The sequence below is a fragment of the Bos mutus genome, chromosome 2 (genome assembly GCF_027580195.1).
Source record: "Bos mutus isolate GX-2022 chromosome 2, NWIPB_WYAK_1.1, whole genome shotgun sequence".
NCBI lineage: Eukaryota > Metazoa > Chordata > Mammalia > Artiodactyla > Bovidae > Bos > Bos mutus.
In genome coordinates this window covers 68095684-68122786 of record NC_091618.1, presented here as the reverse complement: position 1 = coordinate 68122786, position 27103 = coordinate 68095684, and the positions used below count along the sequence as shown (strand labels likewise).

At 36.0% G+C, this 27103-nt stretch overlaps 1 protein-coding gene across 1 annotated transcript in view; it reads left to right on the top strand.

The window, feature by feature from the left end:
* DPP10 (dipeptidyl peptidase like 10) overlaps window positions 1-24392 on the top strand; it is an 800722-nt gene extending 776330 nt beyond the window's left edge. Inside the window, exons 20-26 of the mRNA XM_005898074.2 lie at window positions 1941-2135; window positions 3081-3135; window positions 17853-17952; window positions 18206-18264; window positions 18373-18445; window positions 21886-21959; window positions 23851-24392. Of these exons, the coding sequence (XP_005898136.1) occupies window positions 1941-2135; window positions 3081-3135; window positions 17853-17952; window positions 18206-18264; window positions 18373-18445; window positions 21886-21959; window positions 23851-23985 (691 nt within the window). The 3' untranslated portion in view covers window positions 23986-24392. The remainder of the gene's footprint in view (window positions 1-1940; window positions 2136-3080; window positions 3136-17852; window positions 17953-18205; window positions 18265-18372; window positions 18446-21885; window positions 21960-23850) is intronic.
* The last annotated feature ends 2711 nt before the right edge of the window (window positions 24393-27103 follow it).

Below are 27103 nucleotides of genomic sequence, written 5' to 3'. Positions count from 1 at the left end.
AATTTCTAGGGAAAAGAATGTGGAGATGTTTAGCCATAATTCCTAATAATCTGACCAAGAGCTAACTGTGCAAAAAATAAAATGAATTAAAAATTTTTTAATTAAATTTTATAAAAGAGATCAAGATTGTAAACATTGCAGAAGGACAAAACAGATCTAGGTTTGGATCATGTAATCACTCTGAAATGTGTGATTTACAAAGGAATGGAGTAGGTCATAATTAAAACCCATCCATAGTGCTTGTTATTTAAAATGTAGGAATTAGAACACATGCAGTAAGTCGTCATTCAACAGACAGCTACCTCCCCGGAAAGATTAAGTAACTCTTGATAGTTTATAGTAAGTTAGTTAAAGGATCCTAAGTGGTTAGGTCTCAAAGGTCTTTGCATTAATTTACTAGGGCTGACATATAAAATACCAGCCTGGGGTATCTGAAACAACAGAAATTAATTTCGTCATAATTCTAGAGGCTAGACCTCCAAAAGATAGGGTTCAGCAGGCTCTGTTTCTTCTGAGACCGCTCCTTGGCTTGCAGATGGCTGCCTTCTTGGATCCTCTTCTCATGTTCTTTTCCTTGTGCGTGCCCACCCCTAGGGTCTCTGTGTGTCCTAATTTCCTGCTGCAAGGACACAGGTCAGATTAGATTAGGGTTCAGCCTAATAGCCTCATTTCAATTTAATCACTGCTGGAAAAGCACTATCTCCAAATACATTCAGATTCTGAGGTGGTACACATTACAGATTCAACATACAGTTTTTGAGACACAGTTCATCCCATAATAGCATTCAATGCATTTTAGTTGTCTGACATTTTGCCCTATTCCCTGTTTCCTCTTTAGGTCCCACTCAACCTCTGCATCTACTCAGTTCCACTTGCTGCTCAGAAGTTTTTTCTTTAGCAAATCTGATAACCTCAGAGCTTGTTAATGAGGATTAGTTTGTGCATTGGTATATTTTAGTGCTTCTAAGCAATATATTTGCATAGACTTGAAGGCAAGTTTGGTGTCTTTACAAGGGAGTGTGTAGGGTGAAATTTTCTGGTATGTAGCCTATGAATCTGCACCTCCTGCATTGCAGGCAGTTTCTTTACTTCTGAGCCATTGCACCACTGGAGAAGCCATTGGACCTAGATAATCTGTGTGATTTTTATGAGAGTCTGTTTGTTTTTTTTTTTTTTTAACCTTTCTATATCCCAAAGAGAATAAGTTATAAATACCACTGTAATGTGACATTTTAAAATTGTATCACCTTTTCCCTCTGGAGAGAATGTTCATGCTTTATAATCGGTGTGTCCTTCTTTACTTCTAGCTTTCGAATTTTTCAAACATATGTGTCTCTGCTTCCTTTTCTTGCTGTCAGCCTTAGAGATGAGAAATATCTTTTTCTCACTCTTTGCTTAAATTCTTCTAAGTGAGAATTCTGTCACAAGAAACAATTCAGGAAATATTAATGCAGTGTTTCTTTTTAAATCTGATATGCTTTAGGATTGCACATCTCTTGTTAAATTATTTTTAAGCCTCCACAACTGATCCTTCTTTCTATCAGATCTCTAACCCCTTGTATACCCTCTGTAAGACATTTTGAAAACACTGTAAGAAATCCAGTAAAGTAGGACCTGTATGTCAACTTCATGATCATTCTTTAGAAATGCCTATGAAAGGTGTGTGTATTTTTCTTTGTTCTCTTTTCAAAATGAATTAAAATAGTTTCTCATGAATAGTTTTAAGTTCTGTTTTATATTTTCATTTCATTCAAGAGTTTTCCATTCAAAAGTTTACAAAGGGAAATGACATATTTTCAGGCTTAATATCAAGAATTAACTGAAATTTTAATAATCAAAATGGGTATTTTCCATAATTTTTAACTAATAAGTAAGAAAACTTAGATTTCTAGTGCATTATTAATTGCTCGTGTTTTGAGTCAATGTATCGGTATTTTCAGGGATGAAGAACCAGGAGGCCAGCTGGTAACAGATAAGTTCCATATTGACTGGGATTCAGTGCTTGTCGACACAGATAACATCATCATTGCACGGTTTGATGGCAGAGGAAGTGGATTTCAGGGCCTGAAAATTTTGCAAGAGATTCATCGAAGATTAGGCTCAGTGGAAGTAAAGGACCAAATAGCAGCTGTGAAGTAAGTAGGTGTACATCTTCTTACTGTTTGTCCTATGTGAATGCTAGGTATGTGATATATAATACTATTAATGCTAAGAGGTTTGTGTTTTAATGATTAGACAACTTTCTAGGTTAATTATATAGACCAGTAGTCCCCAGTGTTTTTGATCCCAGGGACTGGTTTCATGAAAGACAATTTTTCCATGGATCAGAGAAAATCTAATGTCACCACTGGTCTGACAGAAGGTGGAGCTCAGGCAGTAATGAGAGTGATGAGAGAATGACTGTAAATATAGACAAAACTCCACTGACTCACCTGTCTCTCACCTCCTGCTGTGTGACCCACTTCCTAAGAGGTTATGGACCAGTACCAGTCTGTGGCCTGGGGAAAGGGACCCCTGATATAAACTATTTTTTCAAATATCTTTCACACTCATTGACATAATGAAAGAATTATCATATGTCCCCCCTCTAGAATTAGAATTCACTTTGGATTTGTGAAATGGGAGAGAGCTTCATTAAACTACAATATTATTATTTATAATAATCACAATGTCTATTATTTTCCCAGTTAATTACAGTTCTTGAGCTTTCATAAATACGTTTCCCACATGAGTGAGAAAAGATGAACTGAGAAAGCTAATAGGTTCTTTAACACAGCTTATAGATATCACCTAGGATATTGTTAAAATGTAGATGGTAATTCAGTAGGCCTGTAGTGGACCCGAGATTCTGCATTTGTAACAAGCTAACAGGAGTGACACCCAAACTGCTCCACTACTCTGAGAAGCAAGACTTTGGTATACAGTACCCTTCCATATGAACAGAGTTCTAACCACTAAAGCAGTTCTTGTTTGACTTCTGTTTTGGTTTTGGTTTTGTTTTTTTCCCCTTATGGCTAAGAATGAATATCCGTGGTTCATTTAACTCAAGAAGATATAACTATAATTTTTTTTCATTTCAGATTTTTACTGAAACAGCCATACATTGACTCCAAAAGATTAAGCATTTTTGGAAAGGTAAACAGTAGAAATATGTGTGCGTACATTACCTGTTTCTATGTGTACTTGTATAATTATTCTCTTCATATTACTATAATTTCTGTTATCCTTTAAAATGAAATGTAATTAATTTTATATAAATTCAGTTATTTATTAATTCAGCAACTATGCACTGTGTATCTCTAATTGGAACCTGGTATTAGAAATAGAGCAACAGTAGGACAAAAAAAAAAGGAATCTGTTTTCATGAAGATTATCTTCTAGAGAGGAGAAAGAGAAAGTAAACAAGTAAATTAAAAGCATAGTTTCATCTGGTATTGTGTCTTTTAAGGAAAACAAAACAAGAAAAACTGATGGATGAAGGGACCAATGTTATTAGATTGAGTGGTCAAGTAAGGCCCCTCCAATTTAAGTGATATGTAAGTGGATACTTAAATAACAAGAAATAATCAGTCATGTAAATCTGTTGAAGGAGCCTGTTATCCAAATAAGGAACAAGCACCACAGACTTGGCAAAGACTACAGGGCTTAGAGACTAAAAGATGACCAGTATTTATAATTATGTTGCTGTGCTCTTGGATGATATTTACTTCCTTTTAAAATAATTTTCTATTAAAGTATAGATGGGACTAGTTATAAAGAACCCACCTGCCAATGCAGGAGAAAAAAAGAGACGTGGATTTGATCCCTGGGTCCAGAAGATCCCCTGGAAGAGGGCATGACAACCCACTCCAGTATTCTTGCCTGGAGAATCCCATGGACAGAGGAGCCTGGTGGACTACAGGCCATAGGGTTGCAAAGAGGCAGACATGAGTGATTATATAAGCACAATTATCCCATATAGATACAAAACTAAATAGGAAAAAAAATTTTTTTCATTGAAATGGGCACTCTTAGGATTTACTATCTTGTTGTTCTGTTGTTCAGTTTCTGTCATGTCTAACTCTTTGCAACCCCACAGACTGCAGCATGCTAAGCTTCCCTGTCCTTCACCATCTTACGGAACTTGCTCAAACTAATGTCTATGGAGTCAGTGATACCATCCAAACATCTCATCCTCTGTCATCCCCTTCTCCTCTAGCCTTCAATCTTTCCCAACATCAGGGTCTTTTCCAATTAGTCAGATCTTCGCATGAGGTGGGAAAATTATTGGAGCTTCAGTTTCAGCATCAGTTCTTCCAATGAATATTCAGAACTGATTTCCTTTAGGACTGACTGGTTTGATTTTGGACTGAATTGGTTTGCAGTCCAAAGGACTCTCAAGAGTCTTTCTTCTCCAACACCACAGTTAAAAAGCATCAATTCTTCAGTGTTCAGCCTTCTTTATAGTTCAACTATCACATCCATACATGACTACTGGAAAAACTGTAACTTTGACTATATGGACCTTTGTCAGCAAAGTAGTATCTCTGCTTTATAATACGGAAAACTCGGCAGTGGCCATGGGACTGGAAAAAGGTCAGTTTTCATTCCAATCCCAAAGAAAGGCAATGCCAAAGAATGCTCAAACTATTACACAATTGTACTTATCTCACACGCTAGTAAAATAATGCTCAAAATTCTCCAAGCTAGGCTTCAGCAATACGTGAAACATGAACTTCCAGATGTCCAAGCTGGTTTTAGAAAAGTCAGAGGAACCAGAGATCAAACTGCCAACATCTGCTGGGTTTTCAAAAAAGCAAGAGAGTTCCAGAAAAACATCTATTTCTGCTTTATTGACTATGCCAAAGCCATTGACTGTGTAAGGGAAAGGGAAAGGGAAGTTGCTCAGTCGTGTCCGACTCTTCGTGACCCCATGGACTGCAGCCTACCAGGCTCCTCTGTCCATGGGATTTCCCAGGCAAGAGTACTGGAGTGGGGTGCCATTTCCTTCTCCATTGACTGTGTGGATCACAATAAACTGTGGAAAAAATTCTGATAGAGCTGGGAATACCAGACCACCTGACCTGCCTCTTGAGAAATCTGTATGCAGGTCAGGTAGCAACAGTTATAACTGTACATGGAACAACAGACTAGTTCCAAAGAGGAAAAGGAGTCAATATACAGTCAATGCTGTGTATTGTCACCCTGCTTATTCAATTTATATGCAGAGTATATCATGAGAAATGCTGGGCTGGATGAAGCAAAACCTGGAATCAAGATTGCTGGAAGAAATATCAATAACTTCAAATATGCAGATGACACCACCCTTATGGAAGAAGATGAGGAAGAACTAAAGAACCTCTTGATGAAAGTGAGACAAGAGAGTGAAAAAGTTGGCTTAAAGCTCAACATTCAGAAAATGAAGATCATGGTATCTGGTCCCATCACTTCATTGGAAATAGATGGGGCAACAGTCTGGCTGTGAGTGAGAGACTACACCATAGTGGTTATCCGGGTCATTAAAATCTTTTTTGTACAGATATTCTGTGTATCCTTTCCATCTCTTCTTGATCTGATCTGATTTTATTAGATCTTTGCCATTTCTGTCCTTTATTATGCCCATCTTTGGATGAAATGTTCCTTTGATATTTCCAATTTTCTTGAAGCGATCTCTAGTCTTATGCTTTCTGTTTGTTGTTTTCCTCTTTTCATTGTTCATTGAGGAAGGCCTTCTTGTCTCTCCATGCTTTTCTGTGGAACTCTGCATTTAGTTGGGAGTACCTTTCCCTTTCTCCCTTGCTTTTCTTCTTCTCTTTCCTCAGCTATTTGTAAAGTCTCCTTAGACAAGCACTTCGACTTCTTGCATTTCTTTCTCTTCAGGATGTTTTGTTTGCTGCTTCCTGTACAATATTGTAGACCTAAGTCCATAGTTCTTCAGGAATACTGTTTCCTTGATTTCATCCCTTGAATCTATCAGTCACCTCCATAGTATATACATAGGGGATTTGATTTAAGTTGTACCTAGCTGGCCTAGTGATTTTCCCCATTTTCTTTAGTTTTAGCCTGAGTTTTGCTATGAGGAGCTGATGATCTGAGTCAGCTCCAGGTCTTGTTTTGCTGACTGTATTCAGCTTCTCCATCTTTGGCTACAAAGAATGTTGTCAATCTGATTTCAGTATTGACCATCTGGTGATGTCCATGTCTAAAATAATCTCTTGTGTTGTTGAAAACGATGTTTGCTATTGACTGGTGCATTCTCTTGCAGAATTATATTAGCCTTTGTCCTGCTTCATTTTGTACTCCAAGGCCCAAATTATGTTTTACTATAATTATCTCTTGACTTCCTACTTTGACATTTCAATCCTCTATGATGAAAAGGATGTCTTTTTGGTGTTAGTTCTAGGAGGTCTCCTAGGTCTTCATAGAACTGATCAGCTTCTTTGGCATCAGTAGTTGGAGTATAGACATGGATTACAGTGTAGTTGAATGGTTTGTCTTGGAAAAGAACTGAGATCATTCTGCCATTTTTAGGTTGCAACCAAGTACTGCATTTCAGACTCTTTTGTTGATTATGAGGACTACAGCATTTCTTCTATAGGATTCTTGCCCACAGTAGTAGATACAATGGTCATCTGAATTAAATTAACCCATTTTTGTCTATTTTAGTTCACTGATTCCTAAGATGTTGATGTTTTTTTTCTTGCCGTCTTCAGCTTGACCACATCCGATATACCTTGATTCATGAACCTAACTTTCTAGGTTCTAATGCAGTACTGGTCTTGACAGCATCAGATTTTACCTTCATCACCAGAAAAATCCACAAGTATTTCTGCTTTGGCCGTCACTTCATTTATCCTGGAGCTATTAGAAGACCTCCTCCCTCTTCCCCTGTAGCATACTGGACACCTTCCAACCTCAGGTGGGGCTCTTCCTTTGGTGTCGTATCTTTTTGTCTTTTTATACAGTTCATGGGGTTCTCACAGCTAGTGTGCTGGGGTAGTGTTCCATTCCCTCCTCCAGTGGATCACGTTTTGTCAGAACTCTCCATTATGACCTATCTGTCTTGGGTAGCCCTACAGGGCATGGCTCATGGCTTCACTGAGCTACACAAACCCCTTCACCATGACAAGACAGTGATCCACAAAGGAGTATTTGTAACATACAGCAGTATCAACTACATTTATCATGTGGTATATTATATATACCTGGTACTTATTTATCCTATAACTAGAAGTTTGTACCTTTTGACTGCCTTCATCCAATTCCCCTACCTACCTCTACAATACTGCATTAGTTCCTGTTTAGTGTCTGTTTTCACAACATAGTGATTTGGTATTTCTTGGTGTTGCTGAGCCGGGCTAAGTCATGTCTGACTCTTTGTGACCCCATGGACTGTAGCCTGCTAGGCTCCTTTCTTAAGGGGATTTCCCAGACAAGAAATACTGGAGTGGGTTGCCATTTCCTTCTCTAGGGGATCTTCCTGACTCAGGGATCAAACCCGCATCTGTTACTTGGCAGGCAGATTCTTTACCTCTGAGCCACGGGGGAAATCCTACTAAATCGGAGGGAGCATATTATAATTACAAACCTGTTCTTCCCTTTTTTTCATCTTTTAAATTGAGATATAATTGACATACTAAAAATCACTGTTTATAATAATATTGTATCTAGAAATGAGATAGTAGAAGTTCTTCTGTCTTGTTCTTTTTCAGGGTTCTTTTATCTCATCTAGACATTGTATTTCTTTATAAATTTTAGAATCACCTTTTGTAATCTTTTTTTTTTTTTTTTTTTTTTTGACTATATCACACAGCATGTGGGATCTTAATTCAAGCACCAGGGATTGACCTCATGCTCCCTGCATTGGAAGCACTGAGTCTTAAACAATGGACCATCAAAAATAGACCACGGGGATTTTCTTGGGAATTCTACTGAATCTGTGGATCACCTAGGAAGAACTGGCATCTAAGAAATATTGCCAGTTTCACTTTTTTTTTTAAGATATGTTTTCTTTGGCATTTTATAATTTTTGCAGTATGTGTATAGTTATGAATATCTTTTTATTCATCATGTTTGGGATTTGATGGGTTCTTTGAATATGTTTAATTGTCTTCCATTAATTCCATCAAAACTGGGATTTTATACTTGGGATTCTTTAAGGCTTATATTACATTTGTATTTTTGTGTTTGCTTTGTTTTGTTTTAATTATACTTACATGATACATTGGGTCAGCAAACACTAATGTTGACCTATGGCTCAAATTTTTAGTCAAGATTAGTTTTTTTCATTGATTCAGTACAAGTTCATGACAAGAATGAAAACAAAATTATTTCACCAATCCTTTTATGCAGCATAGTTTTCTCTTGTCATCTTTAGGGGTAGAGCTTTGTACAGTCTCCCTTTAGTTTGGAATCTATGCATTTTGTCTACATCATGCATTGAGTCATCATAGCAGAAGGCCTAAATCACTTGCATTTGCAAAACAAATAAAGAAACAAGCAAGCAAAACTGGCTTTATGCTTGTTTACCTCTCAAGTTCACAGTTTTCAGCAATATCTGGCCTTTGTGAATTCATAACCTTTGTGCCAGCTCAATGTTGTATTCCAAATTACTTTTAGTTGTTTTAGTTCTTTATTTTTTAATTACCATTTTTTATGTATTTATTTTTTGTTTAGTTTTGGTTTTGTTTTCAGTTGAATCTATTAAGATGTCAGTTTCACCAAATGCTAGAAATGGTATTGCCACACTTCATGTTTTTACCATCAATGAGGCTAAAGCACTGTTCCCTTCTAAGATTCTAGGCTGAGTTATAATTTATTGTGAAAAATGTTATGATTCAAGTGAGGTGTTCTAGAGGGCCAGGAATTTTAATTTCAATCAACAATCTTTAACAGACTTATTTCCTTTAGCTGTATAACTATTTGATTGAGTTTCCAGGTTTTTCTTCCCTTTGGTCTAAATTTCATTCTGTTTTTTTATGGTCTATTATAGGTATATAACTATATCTACATCTATATCACCCTCACTAAATAATTGATTTCATTCATTATAATTGACTTTGTCAGCAGGAATGAAATTTGCTTGGAAGTTTTCAGGTACATTTCACTGTTGGTCTCCATAAAGCTGAAATAGAGCACTCTAGGAAATTGGTCAATATTTTTTATTTTATGTGTAATTTGTTCAGTTTAGTCTCTCAGAATTTGAAAAGCAATATTATTCTTTCTACCCTTGTAACCTGATTAAGGAATATAGAGTTTTTAGTATTTCTAAAAATGTATTTTGTGTTAAATAATATATAATTTTGGACAACATCCCTACCTATATTCTATTAATTGAAATAATAAGCCTGTAAATGCCAGGAAAGCACTGATTAAATAAATGCATTCTCTTCAAAATTATCACATGGATACTAGAGAAAAACTTCAGCCAACATAAAAGATAATGCTTGACTTTTTATATCCAATTTCATTTTAATATTGCACACATATTCTATAGGTAAACAAAATTAACTAAAAAGTTTTAACTATTACCTAACATAGTTTTTAAGCTTATTCTGAGAGTTATTTATTGTTCCAAATGAATTTTCTTCAATATAGTTAAGCCAAAATTTTTACTGGTTATAAGTATTTCTTCCACTTTTTACTTCACTGCTTTTCTTCATAACTTTTAATTTATTTCTAATAACAGCCTCAAGTCTGTACATGGGTTTTATAATTCTACTTCTTATTAAGTCTCATTCAGAGGTCCTTGCCTCCATTAATTATTCACTAAATTTCTCCCACTGGAAATCATCATTCCCTCCTGTGTATTGAAAGAACACTTTGTCAGTCGTTTCTTATATTCATTATATCATAATATAGCACATTATATTTATTTGTGTTCTTATTTCATTTCTTATGTCAGACTGTAAGCCTTGTCAAGGTATTTATGTTTTATTTGATTTTCAGCTGCAAAAACATTTGAATTGAACCCATTTCATGTTCTTTCTCTCCTCTGGGATTTTCTCTTTCCTGCTAGATAGCCAACCCTTATCCCTTAGGGGAATACACTGCGCTTTTTGGCTTTAGTGTTTTCATCAAATTTGGAGAATGTACAGTTATCATTACTTCAATTTTTATTTTATTTTTTTGCTGTTCCAATTTTCCAAAGTTTTCAAATAGGTATGTAATTATGCCAGTTGAATTTTTCCCTAAGCTCACCAAAATATAATATTTGATATTTTAATATTTTTAAAAAATATTTGCCTCTGTGTGCTTCATTTTTTGATATATTATGCTGTTGCCCATCAACTATACTCTTACAGGCAGGAAGCTGTAGCAATCCATGGAATTCTCCAGGCCAGAATACTGGAGAGGGTAGCCATTCCTTTCTCCAGTGGATCTTCTAAATCCAGGGATCAAACCCAGGTCGCCTGCATTGCAGGCAGATTCTTTACCAGCTGAGCCACCAGGGAAGTTGCTCAGTTGCCTCCAATTCTTTGTGATGCCATGGACTGCAAACCCCCAGGCTCCTTTGTCCTTGGAATTCTCCAGGCAAGAATGCTAGAATGGGTTGCCATTTCTTTCTCCAAGAGATCTTCCCAACCAGGGATGGAACCCAAGTCTCCTGCATGGTAGGCAGATTCTTTACCATCTGAGCCACCAGGGAAGCCTTGGTGGGTATAGTATGCTTAATAATAATTCATTTTAATATTTTAAAATATTTCCCACTTTTTGTTCTTTTCTTTCAAGATACCTTTGACCTACTGCTCTTATTTTCTCCACTTTCTCAAATTCTTGCAAAACATTTGGCTATATTCTTTTAACTAAAATTTAATTTAAACAATATTTAATTTGAGAATAATTAAAATTTTCAAAAGATGCTGCTTTGATTGAATGACATAGTACATCTCTTTTATTTAATCCTTTTTGCATTTTTCAATAGAAATTTTAGTTTTCTTTATGGATGTCAATATCTTTCCTGCTTTGTTTATTTCTATGTATTGTTTATTTTTAGTGCATTTTAATGTTTATTGTGAGTAGTATGTTTTTGTCAGTGTTATTTTCTAACTTGTTTGTTAGATAAATGGAAAGCTTATACTATTAGCATATTTAGCCATTAAGTGGCCATCTGTTACTCAATAATTATTCAAATAACATGATTAAAGATGTTAAACCAATTTAGTTTGAATAATTATCCTTATGACCTAATCAAGTTCATAAAATACAATATAATAATATTAACATTCTTTGTACCAAGTAATTATATTTAAGTGTTAAAAGTAAAAAAAAAAAAAAAAAAACTGCTGAAAAAAACTTTTCTGACATTTTTTTGATTGATGACACAAATTAAAAATAAATGGCAAAATTTAATACCCTATATGCATCATACTGAGAACTTGTATTGCTGTGGTTACCAGGCCAGCATTAATGGAATTAAAATGTATTCATTCAACAAACATTTACTGAGTGTATACTATGTGCCTAGCACTTTTCAGTTGCTGGACATATAGAAGTCACCAACACAAACCAAAAGCAAAAATAAAGTCTATCTTTTTAAAAAATTGTTAATGCAATGAGGAGAGATAAATGAAAAACAAATAATTAGAAAAGTATATAAAATGTCAGACATGATATTGCAATTCAGAAAAGTGAAGCAGAGAGACAGGAGATCAAGATTAAAGATGAGTTAGCAATTTTCAATCATGAGACAAGAACTATTTCACTAGGAGATATTGATTGGTCTAAAATAGGGAAATTTGAGGAGACAAGAGACAAGAGACCTTCCTGGGGAAGGTAAAAGAAATTTTAAATGCAATAAGTATGGAAGTTTTTCAAGCAACCTATGGAGGTAATTATTTATTATTTATAGTCTTATTAATAATAGTCTCAATATGGGTAAGAGTTTGTTAGGGACACTGAGTCACTTCTAGGAAGGCAGGAATATAAAAATTTTAATATAGTATATGTGATTACATTAAACAAATTTAACAGTTTTCATGCAAATTAATATAATAAATTTTATTATTCATAAAGTATTTACAGTATTTTTACTTCAAATCAATTCACTATATATTAGAAGTGATGTGATTCAGAGGGAATCATACAAGTCTAAAGCTGCAGGAAAACTTTTTTTTTTTTTTCAGCTCTGTTACTATGTATTTTTGATTACAACCATGAAACCTTTAGGGCTTCCCTGGTGGCTCAGAGGGTAAAGCATCTGCCTGCAATGCGGGAAACCTGGGTTTGATCCCTGGGTTGGGAAGATTCCCTGGAGAAGGAAATGGCAACTCACTCCAGGTTTTTTGCCTGGAGAATCCCATGGACAGAGAAGCCTGGTAGTCTACAGTCCATGGGGTCGCAGAGTCGGACACGACTGAGCGACTTCACTCACTCATGAAACCTTTTTGCACACTGTGTCAAAAAAGTCACTTTATTATTTCAAAACATGAGTCCCATGAAAATGTAAGTCCTCAGTAAAATGGTATTACAGATTTCCCCTCTCCCCTGCTCTTCTAGTCCTTTTGTCTATTGGATTCAATTTCTTACACCAAGGGTAAAATATATTTTTTAAAGAAATAACATTTTCTATACTTTAAATCCACAGAATAAACTTTTAAAAATCTAGATAAATTTGTTAAAATTTTACAAGTAATGCTAAAGATATTTTGCAAATGCACATGATGTAACAATTGTAATGAATGGAAAGATCTGATCACTGAGAATACCAATAAGATGACAGCACAACTGAAACATAGCAGCCTATACCAATTATTGACCATTATTGGTCTATATCACATTAATAAAAACATCCTCTCATTAACTGCAGTCAATATGATGAACCCCGGGTTTTGGCATCTTCCTGATAGATATGAGTTGCTTTGAAAATTAAAGCACCATTCCATATCTAACTAGAACTTAAGATTCCTAACATCTTGTGGGATATTATTTTTCCAAGAACTTTTTCATGATCTTTTTATTATTATATATTTTATTATTTTAATTAGAGGATAATTACTTTACAATATGGTGACTTTTTTTTCACACATCGAGTCAGTACTAGGTGCACATATGTGCCCTCCCTCTTGAACTTCTTTCCACCTCCTCCCCATCCCACCCTTCTAGGCTGTCACAGAGCACTGGCCTTGGGTTCCCTGCATCATACATGGACTCCCACTGGCTATCCATTTTACATACAGTAACGTGGTAGGAATGAAAACTGATACAGAGAACAGTATGGAGATTCCATAAATAAACTATGATAAAGCTACTATGATCTGTTCTTATATTCAGTAAATAAATATGAAATGATAGAGAAGAAGGTAAGCAATTAAAATTAATTTTAATCCTGCCAGTATTGATTTTCTTTTAAAAATAGAATTTATTAACTGAAATAAATCAGATTAAAGCAGTATTTTGAATTAGATTTTTAACTGCTATAGAGAGAATTTTACTCTAAACCTTTCAATATTGTTAAGTTTTCAATTTACTTTCATTGATCCCAAAAGCCAGATATTTGTTTTTTAAGAAATCAGATACAATGTCTTATGCAGTAGCAGTGATTTACAACAGCACTTTCACTTAGAATCACATGGAGAACTCCACAGCCCATTCTACACATATTGATTCAATTGATTTTGAGGGCATTGGTACACACACACACACACACACACACATATATATAAAGTTCCACTAGTCTAGGGAATTCTGGCTGAAGTTAGAAAGATAGTCTGGTGGGAATCCCTATTACATTATTACACAATAAGAACTTTCTATTCAAAATATGGACCAGCAACATAAAGACCTCCTGGGAGTTTGTTAAAAATGCAAAAGCTTGGGCCCTATCCCAAATCTACTGGTTTAGAATATGAACTTAAAAAGACTCTCAAATTGAACTCAAAAAGAACTTTCAGGTATTTTTCTGAGATCTGCCCCTCCTGTGAAAGATATCTTTCTTACTTCCTGGAGTTAAACAGACTCACTCCGGGAATCATGTGAAACTGAGATAAAAAACAATACAATCTATTAATTTATATTATTTAAATATGATATACATTTATTCTCAGAATAGTTATTCAGTTATTCTCTCAAAGTAGTGAAGTTATATAATAACAGAATCATAATCATAATCAGAAATCATGGTAGTTATGGAATTAGAACCAGAAAAGTTATCAGCTAAGATGCATTTTTCACTATGAGAATACTGTTGCAGCTTGGGAAATATTTGAAACCTCTTGTCTGCAACACCATGGTCTCAATCTTCACGATAGTGAACTAGAAACTTGAAAAGTTCCTTATAGGAAGAGAACTTTCAGTCTCTCAACACTTTTGCTCTATAATTGCTATTTATTTACATGCTTTGTATGACTCATTCATTTCTTCATACTTCTGAAGAGGAGCAGAATATGCCGTCCCAGAATATGTTTCTTTGGCAAAACATTTTTTTGAGCTGATTATTTCAAGAAACAGCATAAACAGGAGAAGCTTTAAAAACAGAGTAGAAGTTACCCTTTTGCAAGGGACATTTACATTTGTAAAGAAAATCTGTGTTTATGTTTCCCTCTCTTTACAAGGAAGTGAATCTTGTTGTTTTTCAGGCCCTAAGACATGTCCAACATTATGCCACTCCGTAGACTGCAGCACGCCAGACTTCCCTGTCCTTCACTATTTCCCAGAGTTGCTCAAGCTCATATTCACTGAATCAGTGATGCCATCCAACCCTCTCATTCTCTGTTGTCCCTTTTTCCTTCTACCTTCAATCTTTCCCAGTATCAGGGTCTTTTCCAATGAGTTGGCTCTTCATATCAGATGGCCAAAGTACTGCAGTTTCAGCATCAGTCCTTCCAGTGAATATTCAGGGTTGATTTCCTTTAGGATTGACAAGTTTGACCTCCTTGCTGTCCAAGAGACTCTCAAGAGGCTTCTCCAGCACCACAGTTTGAAAGCAACAGTTCTTTGGTGCTCAGCCTTTTTTACTGTCCAGCTCTCACATCCATTCATGACTACTGGAAAAACCATATCTTTGACCATACGGACCTTTATCAGCTAAGTAATATCTCCGCTTTTTAATATGCTGTACTATTGTTTTTGACTACTCCTCCCTTTTCTCTGCATCCCCTCCCTTCCCTGATTAGCCAGTTTGAACCTGCCCTTTGGAACTCAGGGAAGGCCATGGATGTTGGAATCTTATCTACTCCCTACAAACAAGAAAAGGGGAACAGATAGTCTTCTGTGCCCAGGAGCCCCTCAGACCTGCTCAGTTTCAACAGGGAAAGAGAAGAGGGGATATAGGTATGTTAAGAGAGAGTAAATTATTTCTGGGCTTCCTTCATGGCTCAGATGGTAAAGACTCTGCCTGCATTGTAGGAGACCCAGGTTTAATCTCTGGGTGGGGCGAATCCCCTGGAGAAGGAAATGGCAACCCACTCTAGTGTCCTTGCCTAAGAAATCCTCTGGACAGAGGAGCCTGGCAGGCTACAGTTCCTGGGGTTTCAAAGAGTTGGACACAACTGGGTGACCAATGCTTTCACTTTCTTTTCAAGTTAGTGTTAGGAAACACATGGGGCCTTAGAAGAATAGATGGGAGGCAAGGCTTGTGACACAGTGAGTCTGGGTGTGGTGTCAATTTCTAGTCTCCTTTCCTGTGACAAGAATCAATCTTCCCTCAGTGATGAAACTTCCAGGTAGGGGCCCTTGAACAATTGATTTACTTTTGGAGGATCTGCCTTTAGGCAGATACAGGCATTCAGAGAAAGAAAAGCTTCCCTCTGGATTAGCTGTTTTTGCAAGTGCTTACAGCTCAAAATAATTACTATGCAAAGTGGTGTACTTTTGGGTGGTATATTCTGCTACTCTTCACATATATTCTCTCAACCACTATAGTAATGTTTGATTACATTTTGGACTTTCCAGTACCCATTTTTAAATGATGCTTTAGAAAAGCATAAATGACATTATTTATTTCTCAAGAGTTATAGAGAAAATAACAGTTTCCTATAGCACCAAAACACACTAGAATCATCTTCAAATCTTTCACAAGTAGAGCTTATCATGAACCATTTGCATTCACTTCAGTTCAGTTCAGTTGCTCAGTCGTGTCTGACTCTTTGCAACCCCATGAATCGCAGCACGCCAGGCCTCCCTGTCCATCACAAACTCCCGGAGTTGACTCAGACTCACGTCCATCGAGTCAGTGATGCCATTTAGCCCTCTCATCCTCTGTCGTCCCCTTTTCCTCCTGCCCCCAATCCCTCCCAGCATGAGTCTTCCAATGAGTCAACTCTTCGCATGAGGTGGCCAAAGTACTGGAGTTTCAGCTTTAGCATCCTTCCTTCCAAAGAAATCCCAGGGCTGATCTCCTTCAGAATGGACTGGTTGGATCTCCTTGCAGTCCAAGGGACTCTCAAGAGTCTTCTCCAACACCACAGTTCAAAAGCATCAATTCTTCGGTGCTCAGCCTTCTTCACAGTCCAACTCTCACATCCATACATGACTACTGGAAAAACCATAGCCTTGACTAGACGGACCTTTGTTGGCAAAGTAATGTCTCTGCTTTTGAATATGCTATCTAGGTTGGTCATAACTTTCCTTCCAAGGAGTAAGCGTCTTTTAATTTCATGGCTGCAATCATCATCTGCAGTGATTTTGGAGCCCAAAAAAATAAAGTCTGACACTGTTTCCACTGTTTCCCCATCTATTAAGGCTTGAATATTAATATCTTTATTAATAATACCTCTCAGGATATTCCAATGTCTGGCAAAATAAAACACAACACCAAGAGCACAGCAAAAATTAATGCTTAAAATGCACTGACAACTTATTAGGTCATCCCCTTAACCCAGCATTACTATAGTTATTAAAATCTCCTCTTAAATTTTTCTAGTCAGAAAAATAGTCTTCAAAAGAAAACTAGACACCTTGATTTATATATTTTTAAAATGTATAATTAGATTTGTTCAAAAGCATTTCAAGGTGGATATTTAAAAATTGAATTTAAAAATAATCCAATACATCTAACTAGCGAAAGTATTTATCATATATGAGTTCTTTCAAATGTTTAGTTGTGTGGATTGAAAACAGAATCTATAGTTGTGATGATATATATTAAACATTTAATACTTTCTTAATTCTTAATAATCATAATTTTAAATGTTTTATTAAATGAATATGCTGTTTTGTTAAATATATATGTCTAAAATGATACATGATTTAGTCACTGGGCTTCCCAGGTGGCACTAATGGTAAAGAACCTGCCTGCTAATGCAGATGGGGGTTCAATCCCTGGGTCATAAAGATCCTCTGGAGGAGGGCATGGAAATACGCTCCAGTATTCTTGCCTGGAGAATCCCATGGACAGAGGAGCCTGGTGGGCTATAGTCCATAGTCACAAAGAGTCGGACATGACTGAAGCAACTTAGCATGCATGCACATATTACCCTGATTTCAAATTATTTGGATCTATTCCCAGATATCAGATCAAAGAGCAAATATTTGACACTTGATGATAAATAAATTTTATATTTTACCTAAAGTTATTGAAATAACATTATATAAAAATTTAAATAACTTTTCAAAATTTTCATCTGTACATAACCATGTTTTGTGTATTCTTTGCTTAAAGATGGAGCATTATGAGACATTCTGATATGTATATTAACTGCTGCTGCTACTGCTAAGTCGCTTCTGTCGTGTCCGACTCCATGAGACCCCAGAGACGGCAGCCCACCAGGCTCCCCCGTCCCTGGGATTCTCCAGGCAAGAACACTGGAGTGGGTTGCCATTTCCTTCTCCAGTTAGTATATTAACTAACAGTGACCAAAAGGTAAAACATTAAAATGTCTCCAGGAATAATCAATAATCTTACATATATAAACCTTTTTTTTTTTTTTGTCCAGGGCTATGGTGGCTATATTGCATCCATGATCTTAAAATCAGATGAAAAACTTTTTAAATGTGGATCAGTGATTGCACCCATTATAGACTTGAAGTTGTATGGTGAGTAATTCCTGCAGACTGACCTAAAATAATGTATTGATTTATAGAAACAAAAGTCCTCACGTAGAGATGCTCAGTCGAGGTCATTTACCATGTACTATCAGAGATGTTTTCAGCAGTTTATCACCTCTCTGATTCGATCAGTTTTACTGGTGCATGACAATTAAATGTGAAAGGTAGAAACTAAATAATGAAATGTGCTAGTCAAATGGTTTTTAGTGTATCCTTAAATTTCTGTGTTCTTGGATCATAGCCTCAGCTTTCTCTGAAAGATATCTTGGTATGCCATCAAAAGACGAAAGCACATACCAGGTAACTAACTTAAAAGCAATGAGTAAAGAATAGTATTTTTATTCTAAAACTGCTGAATGCAAATATAGGTTAATCTCTATATACAGATTCTTGTGTTTTTATTTATAGGCATCTAGTGTGCTACATAATATTCATGGCTTGAAAGAAGAAAATATATTAATAATCCATGGGACTGCTGACAGTAAGTAGCTGCTTAGTGTCATTTGCTGCTTATTGATGGAGTCTGACCTTGAACAAAGGGGCACCTCCAAGGATTTGCTTACAGGAGGTGCTGTAACCTTCTGGGGAGGAGAGCAGAAGAGAATGGCACAAGCAATCGGATACCTGGTAGGAAGTGGGCAGAAGGACAGAAGGACATCAGGACTAAGAGTGGAGGAGGCAATGGGGCTTGATGGCAGCCACTGTGCAGTAAAACTCTGTGATGATGGAAATGTTTGTGCAGCTGAGCACAGTAACCACTGGCCATGTGTGCTTGACATATTTAGTATGACTGAGAAACTGAATTTTTAAACTTTATTTAATTGTAATTAACTTAAATATAAATAACCATGTGTGGTTACTCACTACTAGGATCATGTTGTTCAGCATACCGCACATGGACTCTAACCTGAAAAACAACAGCATAGCAAAAGGTGCCAGCACTGAGATGAAATTCTGACGAGATTTCTCACTTAAGTTAAAACAAAAAACAAAAAAAGCACTTTTATATCACCTCCTTTTTTATTATTTTATACATTGGAGATGGATGTGATTGATATTACTAGTAATAAATAATATCATTTTATATTCACCTGAAGTGTTAGTGGCTCAAAGAAATTATATCTTTTTTCACATTATTTTATGTGAAATTTTACAACAGAGGGCTGAGTATTTATAGCTCCACTCACAGATGAGAAAAATCAATTTCAAGGAGGAAACTGATTTATCCAAGGCTACCTGGCAAGTGAACAAGGAGAAGCAAAGCCTTGAAGCAATATTTCCTAAATCTTAAACTTGTTTTTGTCAGTCTACCCTGCCTTGCGTCAGTATTTTTATCCCATTTTACAGAGAATATTACTAACAAGGGCTTACAGTGAAGATAACACTAGCCCTCAAACTTGACTTTTAAGCATGTCAGGTCATAGTTAAAATAGTTAAATTAGAGCTCATATCAATACCAATATACAGTATGTATATGTTTATAGTATATATGTGAATAAATAGGTAAATTAGGGAGAAGAGACAAATCTCCCTTAGGTAGATTTCCAAACCATTTTTGTAGGTGCCCCACCTCAAAGAGGCAAAGCTCAGTCCTCCTCCCTTCACCCTACTTAGTGATTTGCTTCAAAAGCCTACTAACTGATGAGAGCCTGAGGAATAGCACAGGGAACTGTCAGTGCTCTGTGCTGCTTCACTTACCTGATAAAATGTGAGTAGACCTTCAACACCGATCACTTCAAAGGAAATGCACCTATGTGTTTGCACACACACACACACACACAACAAATGTACTCACACATACACACACATATTCCATATGGGACTCATAGATTATAGGCAGTCAATCAATAGTAATATAATACTACCATTGTTAGTATTATCTTTCAAAATTATCATCAAATCAGGAAACTCAACCAATTAGACTTAATGCCTCTGTTTAGTTTTAAGAAGGGATACACGGCAATTATCAACATGCTTTGCACTAGAAACTAAACAGAAAAAAAAACTAGAAAATCCATTTGCACATTTATTTTCAGCTTTATCCATAAAGCTGAATGATGGAGTCTTTTTCAATTTGTTTTCTACAATAAACAAATGAGGTATATAGAGTATCATTTTACCTCAGTCATTACCCTATTTATTAGCATTTCTGGTAGCTTACCTTTATGGAGCAATTTGCACAGTTATTTAGAAATGACATGGCAATTTTCCCATTAAGTACAATAAGAGAATGTTGGAAAAGATTACCAGAATTTTAAAAGATGAAAATGATTATTTAGAGTCTTTTATTGTCTGCTCTGTAGCAGGATCAATCAGTACCATAGCATTAGAGCAATGAAGTCTAAACTATTGGTAAGACTGCCCTACTTTTACAAAGACAGTTGAAACACATTAGCTTAAAAGTTATTTACAGAAATTTGAAGATGCACAGTTTAAGAATGTACAGCCAAGGCAGCCTATGAGCAAAATGCTACACAAAATTATTGAAGTGATTTGTCCAAGTCTTCATAGCTAGTTCAGGTCAATGTTGCTGCCCACACTTAGGCTGCTATGCTACTTATTTCGGTTTTGTAACTGAGGTTCAGGGAGTAGCAAGTTAGAAAGAAAGAGGAGAAACCAATATGGTCCACATTAAATATTTAGCCCTGAGTAATATCAATAACCTCAGATATGCAGATGACACCACCCTTATGGCAGAAAGTGAAGAGGCACTAAAAAACCTCTTGATGAAAGTGAAAGTGGAGAGTGAAAAAGTTGGCTTAAAGCTCAACATTCAGAAAATGAAAATCATGGCATCCAGTCCCATCACTTCATGGGAAATAGATGGGGAAACAGTGGAAACAGTGTCAGACTTTATTTTGGGGGGCTCCAAAATCACTGCAGATGGTGACTGCAGCCATGAAATTGAAAGACACTTACTCCTTGGAAGGAAAGTTATGACCAAGCTAGATAGCATATTCAAAAGCAGAGACATTACTTTGCCAACAAAGGTCCGTCTAGTCAAGGCTTTGGTTTTTCCTGTGGTCATGTATGGATGTGAGAGTTGGACTGTGAAGAAGGCTGAGTGCTGAAGAATTGATGCTTTTGAACTGTGGTGTTGGAGAAGACTCTTGGGAGTCCCTTGGACTGCAAGGAGATCCAACCAGTCCATTCTGAAGGAGATCAGCCCTGGGATTTCTTTGGAAGGAATGATGCTAAAGCTGAAACTCCAGTACTTTGGCTACCTCATGCGAAGAGTTGACTCATTGGAAGACTCTGATGCTGGGAGGGATTGGGGGCAGGAGGAGAAGGGGGCGACAAAGGATGAGATGGCTGGATGGCATCACTGACTCGATGGACGTGAGTCTGAGTTAACTCCAGAAGTTGGTGACGGACAGGGAGGCCTGGCGTGCTGTGATTCATGGGGTCGCAAAGAGTTGGACACCACTGAGCGACTGAACTGAACTGAACTGAATGAGATATGCATGCTATTTTCTCAAGATGTGCTTTTCTTCTTAATTTGATATAAAGCAGAATGTCAGTGTTTGAGATTGACCCTAGTAAACCTCAGAAACGAAGAAGGCTGGTTTGCTGTATTACTATCCAGACAGGCATTCACTCTGTTAAAATTATTATCATGGTATAAAATATGTGAATAATTAGAAATAATAAATGGCATTCAGTAAAGTAAATCTAACCACAATTCTGTAGAGTAAGTAGAGACTTAGTAGTAACTCCTGCTTTAATGTATTTTTTTATAATGTGAAGCTCAAAGTTTTATTACCATTGTACAGATTGGCTTTCCAGGTAAAGCTAGGTATCAGTCTTTTAAATGTGCACTGGATGTAAAGTAAATACTTAATTTCTTTGAAAAAATGTTATAAAAACGTTTTAATCCTGAAAAATGTATTTCCTTCAATATCATAATTTAATTTCTTGCAGCCAAAGTTCATTTCCAGCATTCAGCAGAATTAATCAAACACCTAATAAAAGCTGGAGTGAACTATACTATGCAGGTAAGCCACTTTTTCAGAATAATGTGTTGTTCTACCTTAGTTTCTTGTCGTGAGATACAGAACACAGTTTTTGCATGATTCCATCTCCCACCCTTTTATTTGTTTTTGATTTTTGTTCTTCTTTTTTCTTTTTTTACCAAATTGTCTTTACTTCCTTATTACAGTGAGAATGTAGATCATCTTGTTTTACATGTGAATTGCATAAACTCTTTCAAAAATGCTTGTTTCTCAGACATTTATTCATTATCATTGATAAATTCTTTTAAAATGATAAATTTTATTTCCCTTCTGGTCCTTTTGTCTTTCTTATGGTCTCCATCACTCTTTTCATGAAAGATAGGGGGCGAAGTGTTTTGAGTAAATATCACAAGACAAAAGGGAAAAGAGAAAACATCATTTACGTTTCTGCATTCAACCATATTTAGTAAATATTTATCAAGGACTTAATTTACATGAGTCTCTATACTAAATGGATCAAGAAGACATACTTTACACATCAAGGAACTTTCAGTCTGGTGGAGTAGTTATGAAAGGGAAATAAAGTTACTTTCATTCCTAAGCATTTGGAAGAACTAAAAGTGGTTCAGCTTATCAAAAGTATAGGTACCACGGTTAGAATGATGAAAAATGAAGATGTAGCAATAAACAAATGGAGGGTCATGGCACTGACCATAGACTGTGAGGCTTTACTCAGAGGGAAATGTGGCACTAGCTAAAAACTTTATACCCAGGAATTGCTGTGACAATATGTTCACTTATGTTTTTAAAAAAATCACTCATGTTGTTTATATTGAAAAGGACACTGTCAAAGTAAAATTTTCATCGTGCCAAAGTAAACAAACAAGGAAAATTTTACTTGGGACTACTGCAATAAGGGAGGAAGACTAAACTCAACTCTTTTGAAACAATGGGCTGGGGAGTTTTTGAGAGTCCCCATGAGGGATTCATTGGTCCTGGTGTTTGGTAACAGGCCAAGGAAAAGTAAAGTAAGTAAAAGTAAGGAAAGGAAAGGAAAAGTAAACTTTCTTGTACCTTTATGGTAAGAGATAACTTGGAGACTGGGAAATGGGGATGCTCTCTCCTTCAGTGTTTACATTTTAAAGTGATGATTTCCAGGACTTCCCTGGTGGTGCAGTGGTTAAGACTCAGTGCTTCCAATGCAGGGGGTGCAGGTTTCATTCTTGGTCTGGGAACTAAGTAACCACATGTTGTATGGTGCAGTCCCCCTGCCCCCAAAAATAACTAAAAGTAAAAAAAAAAAAAAGAAAAAAGAGAGAGAGAGATGGTTCCCAAGTCCTTGAGAAAGATATTTCCTGGATTGTAAAACTGACAAAAGTCTGAAAGAAGATTTATATAAATTTCAAAGGGGCAGAGAATGAACTTACAGTTGCCAGTTTTCTACATTAAATACTGTAAAGGGAGGTCAGGGGCCTATAGTCAGGATGAAACAGCCCAAAATGTAGCTAAGTTGATATTAATGTCATCTTGTTCATTGTGAACATAGAAGGCTCTAACTTTTTGGATAACCAATCCTAATTTATTTACTTTATTTGTTTATTTTTTGGCTTGCAGGATCTTAGTTCCCCAACCAGGGATTAAACTCCAGCCCCCAGGCAGCAAAAGGGCAGAATCCTAACCACTGGAACACCAGGGAATTTCTAACAAATCCTGATTCACAGGCACAAAATTTCATTTTGTCTCAAGTGTCTTGTTTTGATCTAATTAAAATAAAAATGAAATATTTAGCATGAAAGACTCAGAATTGAATACCATGAGATTTTGGTTAAATATTGTTTTCCGAAGTTCCCTTGCCATGGAGCTGAAGTAATGAATTCTGAGAGAGAAGGCTTTCTTTGACAACTTTAAATCTCCTTTCCATTCAATATCTTAGGTCTACCCAGATGAAGGCCATAACGTATCTGAGAAGAGCAAGTATCATCTCTACAGCACAATTCTCAGATTCTTCAGTGATTGTTTAAAGGAAGAAATACCAGTGTTGCCACAGGAACCAGAAGAAGATGAATAAAAGACCCTATTTATATAGAGCGGAAGGGGATATTGAGGCTCAATGGAACCTAACGAAGAGACTGTAATATTGTAGATGCTCCAGAATTTCAAGGGCAGCTTAAGGAGATGACACTGGAACAGCACACTCAGAGACAATGAACTAGAATTTGAATACAGAAGTCCATGTCTACTGTGTTGCCAAGGGTGCAGAACCTGTTTCTTTGTGTAAGAAAAGTCAAAGGGTTGGTTTCCGGGGAGAAATTAGTTTTGCATTAAAGTAGGAGTAGTGCATGTTTTCTTCTGTTATCCCCCTATTTGTTCTGTAATTAATTGCTCTCATTTTAATTTCAGTGGCCACCGTCATCTTTGCATATAATGCACAACTTCTCAGTACTACAGTCCCTGATCTTTGATGGCCAAGCTGCAATCTAACACTTTACTGTACCTTTAAAATAAGTGCAATTCCTTCATTGTCTATTATGATGCTTAAGAAAAGAGTCAGTTAATAAAACCAGAGTATTTTATGTAACTTCTGTTTATAAAAAGACATTTTTAAATGGGTCACAGGTCATGTAGAAATATGGGTTTCAGCACCTTCCAAAGTTCAGCCAGTTATCAGTAGATACAATATCTTTAAGTCAACACATGAGTGTACGTCTCACAATATGTATACACACGTGTGCATATGCAGTCAATAAATCTATCTTAACATGTTATTCATGCTACAAAGGATAAACTTGATGACTTAGAAGAGATGCTTACAGGCTGTAATGGATGCTTTGTTTAATGAGCCAAATATGATGAAATTTTTTTTCAATTCAAATTCTAGCTATTGCTTTCCTATAAATGTTTGGGTTGTGTTTGGTATTGTTTTTAGTGGTTAATAGTTTTCTAGTTGCAGTTTAATTTTTTGAATATGATACCTTGTCACATGTAAATTAGGTACTTAAATATTAAATTATAGTTTCTGATAAAGAAATTTTGTTAACAATACTATACCACTGAGTGCTATTTTGCTCTTTTGGTGGAAAACGCTTTTTTAAAACACTTAATCCTTTTTCTTCTCTCAATGAAAAACCAATTCTCATTTTCATTGTAAAAGCAAAGAGCTGGGTTATTTCATTTGCCAGTTCTTTTTTAGTATCCCATGCCTGCCCAATGCATCTGTTATTGTTTAATTTAAATCCTTCTGGTGAGATTTAGAAATGAAATACTTTTTATTCATTGGCCAAAAAAGTTCACAAACAGCAGTGTTTACTATTTAAGGCACAAAATGCATTAATTTCTGTGCTGTGTTGATTTGCAGTAGTGAGTAATTGAGAGTGTAAAATAAACTTGACTGTAATGAAGTCAATTTAAGTCATGAGAATATTAACTTTTCTGACAAAAATCAAAGAATATCTTCTCATTTCACTGGAGGGATCTTCCAGAAGATATGTCCAAAAGTCAAGCACAGAAGTTCAGGTAAATCTAGGCAGAAGACTGGGTTTTTGTGGTTTTAAAAATTTCTTAGGACAGGCTAGATTATAATGACATCAGAATACCAGGAGGAAACTTAAAAATTTCGTGGAATTGCTCAGTAACCCTCTTGTTTTATGAAGGCATCAACCCTAAAATCTGGGTGTTTGGAAATACATAAGTCATTTTTTGGGTATTCTGCTTTTCTCCCATATTCTTTGGAGCTGCATCTTCACTGCTGTGTTGGATTCCATTTAAAATGGGAAAAATTTTTGAAAGATCCATTTCAGGTCTTTTTCAAGACTAGTAAAACACATTTTTTTAAAAAAAATAAGTATACTGTTTTAAAAAATAAGTGTAAAAGGAAAGGTTTGCCTATTTTATTAAGATGGAAATTTCTTTTTTAGGCTGATTTGAAGTCCAATTGAAGCTTTTGAATCAATATTTTAAATTTCAACAACTAGAGTTTTTATGATGCAAATAATTATGTTGTTTGAAAGATGTGGTGTTATTGTCTATTTGAGTAACATTTAAAAAGTACCTTTTACTGTTCCTCATTTCTCTTGTTTTATTATTATTATCAGTGTTTATTTTTCAATTAATTTAATACAGCTTCTAACATGAAAGACATTAGTCTGGAACCCGCTTTCACCTTTAAGGCTAAATAGATATCCAGTGAAAACTACTGATTTGTAGGAAGGTGGAAAATATTTGTTCCTGTGATTATCTGGCTTTTCATAATTGGGCTATTTTGGAAAAGGGAGATGCTCACTAAAACACACAGGCACCAAACATTAAAGGAATCATCTAACTGGATTTTGTCTTTTATACATTTGCCCTTGGTCATAGACTCATTATTTCATATGTGTTCATAAATTCTAATAGTTTCCTAGAACTTTCCAAGTATTATTTGCAAGAGCAAGCTTTCTAAGTGCTGTTTTCCCCCTAAAGTTAAAAAAAAAAAAAGACTCAAAATAAACTATAAGTTCCATAATAAGAAAGTAAGTGGTATTCAGTCATTCACAGAGGTGGGCATATAATATTTTGAAGCTATTTTAAAAAAAGAAAGCAATTTCTCATCTTAATTGTCTCCATTGAGGTTTCTAAGTCAACACTTGGGACTAAATAGATTTTGTGGATTGTTTTTGTTTCTTGACAGAATTTAGGGCAGAGGACTCACTTCAAAACATGAATCTCAGGCCTCCCTGGTGGCTCAGGGATAAAGAATCTGTCTGCCAATGCAGGAGACTGGTTCGATCCCTGGTCCCAGAGAATCCCTCATACCACAGAACAGCTAAGTCCATGCGCAGCAGCTACTGAGCCTGTGCTCTAAAGCTAGGGAACTGAAACTACTGAGGTCCACACACCCTAGAGCCTGTGCTTCACAATGTGAGAAGCCACCAGAATGAGAAGCCCACACATCACAACTAGAGAAAAGCCCCTGCAGCAGTGAAGACCCAGCATGGTCAAAAATAAATAAATAAATCTATAAAACAAACAAACAAAAAAAACACATGAATCTCAGTTCACCTGGAGACTGTGTCTTCTTGATTGGATGTTTAGCACTGAATTCACCATTGAGGGTCTCACAGTTGTAGATCTACTAGAAAAAGACCACAAACTTTTGTTTTTGCCATAAAGAAAATTACTTAAGCCATGGAGCTCAAATGGTAGGCTTT